At 35.4% G+C, this 9,025-nt stretch overlaps 1 protein-coding gene across 2 annotated transcripts; it reads right to left on the bottom strand.

Moving 5' to 3' along the window:
* Positions 1-3,286: 3,286 nt before the first annotated feature.
* Positions 3,287-8,723, bottom strand: LOC135676998 (PHD finger protein ALFIN-LIKE 8-like). 2 transcript variants are annotated; one of them, XM_065188804.1, is made up of 6 exons: positions 8,334-8,422; positions 8,179-8,211; positions 7,293-7,375; positions 5,942-6,170; positions 3,939-4,065; positions 3,287-3,842 (listed from the first exon to the last, which is right to left on the bottom strand). In XM_065188804.1, exons 3-6 carry the CDS (start codon positions 7,324-7,326, stop codon positions 3,570-3,572), a joined length of 663 nt encoding a protein of 220 aa, XP_065044876.1. In that variant the 5' UTR covers positions 7,327-7,375; positions 8,179-8,211; positions 8,334-8,422; the 3' UTR covers positions 3,287-3,569. The 2 variants fall into 2 exon arrangements, with proteins under 2 accessions (XP_065044876.1, XP_065044875.1); XM_065188803.1 differs by lacking the exon at positions 7,293-7,375 and having other exon boundaries at positions 8,334-8,723.
* Between the last annotated feature and the right edge of the window lie 302 nt (positions 8,724-9,025).

Here is a 9,025-nt window from a genome sequence, read left to right as displayed (position 1 = left end):
TATATATATATATATATATATATATATATATAATAATGAAACAAAAAAAAAAGGGATTAAGCCGGTTAGACTATGGTTTGAGTGAATAAAGATGAGTCGCATTACTATAGATAGATGCAAATAATTGAATCTAGTATCGAAAAAGATATAAACTCGAAATTTGGATTGTAACGAGAAGACCCTAAACTCACACACATGAATAGGATTAGAAATATTTATGTGTGTGAGATATTTTGAGAGGATAATCTCATATCACTAATGATTGAAAGAGTCAGGTTACATATATTAGGTTTGGCCAATAACTTAAAAGTTTAAGATTTTAGTTTAAATTAAAATTTGGTTAGATTAAGTATTATAATCTTTTTATGGAGCAAAGTTCCCCAAAGCTACTTTAAAAGCGCAAAAAACACCTGTAGATCATTTTAATATTTTTGTTAATTATTTTTTGAAAGCTTGATGCATGTTTTCTCACTAAAGTTTATCAATTGGCAAAAGAAAGAATCTACAATCATCTTTATGCAAAATAAGATTTATTGAACTCGATTCATTAAATGTATTAATCGCCGCTAAGCTTATGATTCATAATTGTAAGAAAAATAGATACTTTTATCATTTTTAAAATTAATTTATATTCATTATATTAAACAATGTACAAGATATTTTTATATGAACTCAAACATTAGACCTAATTAACAATACAACAATAGTATCCTAACCACTAGGATGTCTCAATAGAAAGTGACCAACTTCAAATTCTAAGAATATTATTGCAAGTTTCTCTTGTTTCTGTTGTATGCAATAAAATTCTTTGTTGCAATTTTATCATTTGAATAGGTTTGAGCACATCCCTGCACAATATAAACCAATTTAGTTAATCATCAGAGGTTAATTAAAACAGATACTAGCAATAAGTAATCTTGACAATCTCTGCAGCATTTCAAATATCTGACACACCACCATTAGAGGTCTGAGATTTTGAGAAAAGTTCAAAAGAATTGTTCTGCATAGGAGTGCATTAGGGTAGCCTTTCTGAAGAACACAGGGACCCCCCCCTATGTGTCCTAAAGTTCCATCATGATGTCTTGCTAGTTTGAACCTTTACTGAAGCATACACTGACTTGGCCCCCTCCAAAGGAGCCAGCTATTTAATGTTCCATCATGTGCAGTGTCTCTGATCTGGGCCAAGAGCACTGGCATTTTAGTTGCATCACACTATTTCAGAGGAATACAATCTCACATCATGTTCTTTTTTAGTGGAAAATGAACTTAGTCTATGACTTTGATGACATACAGATTTTTGATATTATATGATTATAGATTTAGAATCACTCCTTCCAGAACTAAATGATCAATGTTCAAGTTGCAAAGAATAGTTTTCTAACAAAGATAAATTCTGTCTACTTGCTGATTTTGAAGATGAAATCTGTCCACTTGTATTATGAACACACTGATTCCTTCTCTGAATCTTGTTACCATGGATCTGTTTCCTCTGGAAGCAGTTTAGTCCCCTTTGCCATCATGTCAAACAACTTTTAGCTATGCACTAATCATCTTCATATGATGAAATAACATGTACTGACAAAAAAACCCATGATTGTGCAGTTTGAAGTCATGCCTAGAGTTGCACCATATTCTTCTGGGGCCATTTTGCACAATAAATATTCTGACTGAGGTTTTGCTGTAGATGGAAAACATAGATGAGACACAAAGGATAGAGTAGATGACACAACAATAGAATGCATGTCCAAAACTCTAAGCAATGCCAAAGCCATGTGAAGCCATGTTCCAAACTTAAATTGGCAACACTATATTAGTTTGTGTGATAAAACTGGTGACTTGGGTCCCCCTCCTCCACTGGTACATATGCCACTGAATGGTGACAGTGCAAAAATAATTATGCAGGCTTAGTTTCACTATTTAAGTATTAGATATAGAACATCAAAAGGCTAGAAAAAGCTTCTGGCAGAACCTCCATACAGTAGCCTAGGAATTATTTCAGTTCTAATCAACCTACATTTCTGAGAACAATCAAAAGATTGGTTTTGCATACCTCATATAACACCAGCAGAGCATGGGTTGCATTCAAACCTCCAACTGCAGCAACCAAGTCAAATGAGAACAAACATGGAATAGGTAATGATCAGGGCCTAACTTCTATCTTGCCCTTTGGATCTGTTATTCCATAGAATGCATTAGAATTTGGTTCACAGGGTCATGAACACAAGTGTTCTGTAAACAAATCTACAATCTTGCATGAATTATCTAAGAACATGAAAACTTCTATTTAGAGGAGGATCTGGTCGAGACCTAACTTACATGGAAAAGGAAGGATTTCTTTATGGTCCCTAAGCTGCAGTTTAGTGCCAGACTTCCATCATATAGAGAATCTTCTATGACCATCGGATGTTGATGGAAGTCATGACTGCCAATGCACAAGAAACATGCATAGAATTGATAGCATAAGTTTGTACTAATGAGATGCTGAAGTAGTAAAGATAACTCATCTGTCTACTGTCTACATGCCACAGAAACACTAAATTTTGCATATGTCGTTTAAAAATGGCACATTAGAACATCCACATAGGTCCTCTAGAAGCTCACATGAGCCTGCACTTATAATAACCATACACATTAGAAACATACAACTGCCATATTGATACCACATGGATAGATATTTACATCAACAGACCTAGTGTATTTGTTTTGTGACAGTTTTTTAACAACATAAAACACTCTCCCTACGTAATCTAAAATTCAAATACAAAGAGCATATTTGTTACGGTCTATAACTTTTCAACATCATATGAAAAAATAATTAAGTTTTGTTAGATAAAGAAAAACATTGATGAACCAAATAAAACCAGACTTTGAAGTGTCTACTCACTCTACAACAAAGGCCTTCTAAATAACAGAAGGAAAAGATATAACAAGTTTTCCTTCAGTCGTAGTTTTACAGAGAACATGAAGAATCATAATTTTATGAACTACAAAATTCACAACAAGTGCCGTATAAGCAAGAGATGGGGAAAACAAAAATGGGAATCTCCAATACAAGGATTCTTAAGGAAAACATGGTCCGCATATAATGGTTCACAAATCTGAAACACCAATTCGCTAACATCAATTGGCTACTGCAGTCTAGTCATGGATGTTACGCATGCCCAAATTACAAATATGTGTTTGCAGAAACTTACTAGCACATTAATTGACTGTTTATGGTGCTGAAACTAGTTGTTTACCAAAAACAGGAACTTCAGATGATAGAACATACATTACGGAGATAGCATGTCCAAAAGCAACGAAATAGATTATCTACAGGAAGCAGTGCATAAGAAAGTTAAGATTTGTTCAGATACAAAATAAAATATAAACAGTTCACTTGGTCCAGTTTGCTAAATACTAATAACTATAAACAACAAGCAATTGTCACACCAACATAAACATTAAGTTAGTCTAAGATAAGATCATAGAGACTCCAGCATGCAGTCCCAGTAACCGCTGCATCCAAAATGATTCTTCCTTCTGAAGCCCCATATATCTAAAACAAAAAACACATTCTTCCTGTTCATTCAAGGTCGGGCTCTCTTCGTACTGCATGCAGGACATTTGTACTGCTTGATATGCTCAGCCCGTGCAGGCGTGATCCTAACACATTTTCCATGGAACCATTTTTCACACATGTCACAGCAAATCCAAAACTCATCATTGGCATAGTTGTCCCCGCACGCACCACACAAAGTGTTACCATGCTCTTCCTCATCCACATCCTCTCCTTCACTCTCTTCCTCTTTTGGTGAAGGCATCTTTGTGGCCTTTGCATGAGACTCAAATGATCTTGAAGGCTGAAATTACAATGCGGTACACACCAGTAAGAGACAAAGTAAATTGTCATATCAATGATAAAGCGACAATTTACACCAAGCAATCACTCAGACCACCTTTGAACCAGACTTGTTGCTCTTGCCATTGCTATTACGGATTTTCTCTCTCGATTCTTTCTTGGTGATTCCTGTCACAACTTCATAAATGGTTGGAAGACCATTTATCATGTTGAAGAGTCGCTTCCTGAAATTATAGTGGCGGCACAATATATCAAGCAGCAGATGTGTTTTCCTTAAGGTCTCTAATAAAAATGCTAAATGGAAGTATAGTTATGTAATCTACAGGCTAACAACATATCAAGCAGCAGATGCGTTTCTGTGATGGTCTTTTGATTAAAATGCTAAGCACAGTTACCTAAAACTTCATATGGTGGTCAATCTGCCGTATATTAACTACTCGATGTGATTAATGTCTAGAACCCAATAAATAAATAAATAAAACCAGGGAAGTATGGATGCTCCCAATGGTCGTATTTCAGAATCTATCCAAGATAGAATGTTTAGAAGTTCAGTAAATCATTAGCTAGGAAGGCATTATTTACCTTGCAGGATTGATGATCTAACTTCAAGGTATACATGCACAAATCCAAAAAGAACAAAGGAGAAAAAGGGAGAAAGAAACCTTTAGGTGTTTCACATAGCAGGGAATGGTCAATACAAATAGCAGATTATGAACACAGTGCAACAGCATGGTATTGAGATTATGCATGGGAAAGTGAAGGTTGGTAGAATATGGAAATTAGATGCAATAATAAAAGAAAGTAAACAATATTTAATAGCTCTCATAAGAGTCCCAAAATAATCCCTGCAATTAGCCAGCCTTTTAACCTTCCCCAACATGCCAAATCTAGCTCCAAGATTGCCAGCATATAGAAATATATGTAGTTCACTTTTGATAAAAACAAATAATTCAATCAGCACAAACAGAGGATATGAATAACTCAAACCTCCAAAATGGAGTAGTTTATGCTTTGATTTACTTCTCATATCGTAATCCCAGCTACATATTGAGCCATAGAAGGTAAGGCGTATTTAGTGGGCTTTGATTTAAGAAGATAATGCAACCTCATGTCAGAATTATGAAAACTGAGGCCCAAATATTACCAGAAATCTATTATCATAATTCACTATCAATTTTCGCAAAAAGCAAGTTTACATGTAGTGAAAAAGCAGTAAGAAAATCCTTCTTAAAGCTTTTAGAAATCCAGAATTCAGATCCATTCCTGCATGAGGGTTCTCTGTTTTGTCCAATAAAATAGGCTTGTGTCAGTCTAGAAGCTCACAGCATTAGCAAAGAACTATTGCAATAAGCTTAACAATATAAGTTCTGCAAATGCTGCAAATAGGCAATGACATACAGCCTTATGGTAAAATAGATACGGAATGTTTACAAAAGAAGCAGACAATATAAAGATCAATTCACATAAATGATAAAACTACTTGTTCCCAAAGAGTTTGGAAGAACAGCTGTAGTTGTCATGGTTGTTATAGCTGTATATTTGGTAAATTTATATAAACAGAACCGCAAAAATATTGATATAGAAGTTACAAAAGATATCATTTAATTGCTCTCAGCAATCAATTTTCTCCTTTTCTTCAAATGTCATTCAGCTCGGATTAAAACTTATGATACCAGTTTAATCAGAATATTCAGTTTTGACACAAATTTTTATTTAATTAACAATATATGTCGTTGGTAAGAGCCCAAACCAAAACCCAAATGCAAATGTTATTCTGTAAAGTGTCAGCGTAATCAGGAACATGACTAACACCTGACAAAATAAAAAAAAGAGAAACCTAATACAATTTCAAATTTCATGCCAGAATAAAAAAAAATTAAGGAAGATCAGTGTCTTTAAGCAGACTTCACTCAAGTGCTTTGTCTAAAATGGAACAGAAAACTAAAAAGGGCAAAATTACTTGCATCAATGAAGTATAGAGACTTCCCAATAGAAAAACATCCTGGAATTGGAAGTCTTAGGTAAAAGGCAAAAGCTTTAGTAATAGTCATAGCACAAGCTGCTAATTGAAAGTAACAAAACTCAAAGAAAAGAGAATACCTTGACTCCTTATCAAAACCAAAGCGTGCCCCAAAGTAAAAGGAAACAGCCAACAACCATGCATCACTATGAACTGCAACTAGCGACAACCAATCCTTTTCATCCATTCCATCCCGAGCAAAATTAATGCCTAATGCAGGTTCTGGAAGCTCAGGAGGAACTTCCTCAGCTGGCAAGTTCACTTCCCACATCTCATTAGGCAGTCCATATAGACATAAGTTCTCCTTTTCTGCAAAAAAATCTCAATCTTTACATATTTCGCAATAGATTTTCATCCAAACAAATTTCCATAAGTCTGCAGGTTTACACCTTTGTCCTTGAAATAAAATTTTCTCATCTAGTGCATAATTTTAAAAGTAGGCAACAGCTAGAAGTCCAAGTCCATTCTGGACCATAATGATCTCCATGTTTCTAAAAATAAAAATAAAAAGGAAATATTTATTTATTTTTTCATGTCCAGTGATCAACGCTTTATCTCATTGGAAGATTGAAAATCGAACAGTTGCACTATTGCAAAGATTGATGGTCATAAAGCTCAATGAGTTTAAACTTTAAAGTTGATAATTAAATATAATGGAAGCATAAACCTTCTAACATTTTAGAAATTAAGAAATTTTTCTAGCAGACAAAACAGTACAAATGAAGTTATGAACATGCTTCACTCTTTATTTTCATATAACAAGCCGGTACATCATTTGAGCTACAACCAATGTTTAAAATGATCGATTCAATGCCTATGAATAAAAAAAATAATTTTTTGACATTAAATTTCGAAACATAATAGTTATCAAGAAAGATGGATATTTAGCCTAAAGACTTCTGGATTTATGTATTAAAGCTCCAGGTCATCAATACCATTTGTTAGATGTTGCAATTGCATGATACCTCTCATATGCATCCTTAGGGTAAATTTACCTAGTCCTGAAAATAAAAATGGAATATTTGTCATCCAATAAAAAAAATTTAACTATTGATTAATTTGGTCAATTTACTATTAGCTTCTGAAGTGACTGTTTCGTTATCATATTCTCAAGGCATCCATCTTCTCATGAACCTGATGCATTTCTCCTCCACAACTCCATTCCAGTCGTCATTTTCCTTTTGGTTTTCCTTTGTCCCCCTCTTCACTTCCATGAATTTATTTTTTATTCTAGTCAGATCCACTTCCCATCCTTCATTGTTCCATTTAGGGCCTCTGTGCCTACTGCCAGACTCATACTGAGTGTACCTAACCTTAAAATTGCACAATAATCTAGGTTGAAGAGCCGACCAAAGTTCCTTTTGGATCGAACCTATCTCTCATATATGTTTTCTGGACAATTTTATTTTTATTTTGCTTTTTTCTCTTTACCTTTCTTATTGTGGCCCTTGATCCAGTCAACCATTGTTGAACATTTCCTTGGAAGAGCAGCCCATGATTAACAATGAACCTCACTGTGCAAAAAAGAGCATTACATGTTCCTTCAACACTATCTTCCATTCATATTACTGATGCATCATGAAACCGTATAAACAACATAAAAGAGTGCATCATATCATCTCTCAACCATTTCTCATAAGACGTAAATCGAAAAGCCAAAAGAATTCTCTTGCTTCATGAAAAGCAATATAGCATAATGGTCATATTACATCAGGCCTCATGAAAAGCCTGATGAGATTCTAGGGACTAGTATGCAATATGAAAGATTCCGAGGATTAAAACGCAAATCCAAAACAGATGGCAGTAAAACAAAACTCAAGAAAAGTACATAAGCGATTTCCCAAATAGGCCCTTCATTTTTTTAATTTAACCCACTTAAGGCCTCATTTTTCTTCTATTCACACCTAAAAACCCTCCACCCTCAACAGGATAACTAAAATATAGATATTATACAATAATAAAACAAGGCGAGGCTTCAAGTGGAAAACCAAGAAAGAAGTGATTTTTTCCAGGAAAATGCCAAATAAGAATCAATTCCGAAAAACCATTAAGAAAACAAGAAGCAAATAAGAAAAAAAAAAAGAGCAAAAGGCACTCAACATCTTAGCCACTAAAAATAGTCCGGTCTTGGGCTCGGACAAAGAAAAAAAATAATAAAAGAAGCTACCCTCTCTCTCTCTCTCTCTCTCTCTCTCACTCTCCTCCCTTTCCTCTTCAACGAAACCACGAGATAAATGAAGGGAGCGGGACCAGAACCGTCTTAACTCCATGATATATGCTGACGTCAAAGGACGGAACCAAGAACGAGAGACCTCACCAGGATCGCATTGCCGGTAGAACTTTTCGACATCTGCAAAAAAGAGCAATAAGTAGCAATATTACTCCGAGCAATCACTGAACAAAATCACCTGCGTAAAAGGAGGCAAATCTGAAGAGAGAAGACAGGAAAAAAAAAATCGATTTTGTTAGTACCAGTTGTGAGAGCCTTGACTATTCCGGCCCGCCGGCCTCGGAAATCCCTAAAGACCTCCTCCGGCGACCGCTGATTGCAGCCCCCCGCACCCCCTTCCATTTCCTACGCCAGATATGCCCGAATAACCTTCCTCTTGGACTATAACGACGACTCGGAAGCCGAATCTCGCCACCAAAGGGCTCCTCAAAGGCCAGAAAACACACACACACACACAGAAGAAGAAAGAAGAAGAAAAGTAGGATTTCTTCACCGACTAGGGCTACGGTTTCCTTCCAATAGCGGGAGAATCCGATCAAGAAGGGGGAGAGAGAGAAGAGAGGAGAGCAGAGGAAGAAGGAAAAGGTAGGCTACGGTTTTGAAGAGTTTCTTTTACCTTATTTTCTCTTTATTTTTCTTTTCTTTTTCCTTCACCAATCTACTAATAATTCGAAGGATTCTGCTCACCGCGGTGACCTGACACCTTTCAGGTCAAGGAGCAAAATAATGCTTGTCCTTTTTCACATACAACCCTACATAATATAATATTTGTACTTCTAAGGGACATTTCCAGAGAATTCTTGCTGTATATTTTGCACATATACCCTTCATAAGATTTATATTCACGTTCATATTCTTCAACAAATTTATTGATGCAATCAATACCCAAGGCATTTAGGGTTGTGCTTTTGCTTCCATTTAGAATGCAAACGTA

Source organism: Musa acuminata, chromosome BXJ1-6 (assembly GCF_036884655.1).
Source record: "Musa acuminata AAA Group cultivar baxijiao chromosome BXJ1-6, Cavendish_Baxijiao_AAA, whole genome shotgun sequence".
NCBI lineage: Eukaryota > Viridiplantae > Streptophyta > Magnoliopsida > Zingiberales > Musaceae > Musa > Musa acuminata.
This window is presented reverse-complemented; position numbering and strand designations above follow the sequence as displayed.

Coding starts and splice junctions, on each gene's coding strand:
- LOC135676998 (XM_065188803.1), bottom strand. CDS start 8,433: ATGGAAGGGGGTGCGGGGGGCTGCAATCAGCGGTCGCCGGAGGAGGTC. Junction 8,212..8,333: donor AGTCAAGGCTCTCACAACTG/GTACTAACAAAA, acceptor TCTTTTTTGCAG/ATGTCGAAAAGTTCTACCGG. Junction 4,066..5,941: donor GGTTTTGATAAGGAGTCAAG/GTATTCTCTTTT, acceptor CTATAATTTCAG/GAAGCGACTCTTCAACATGA.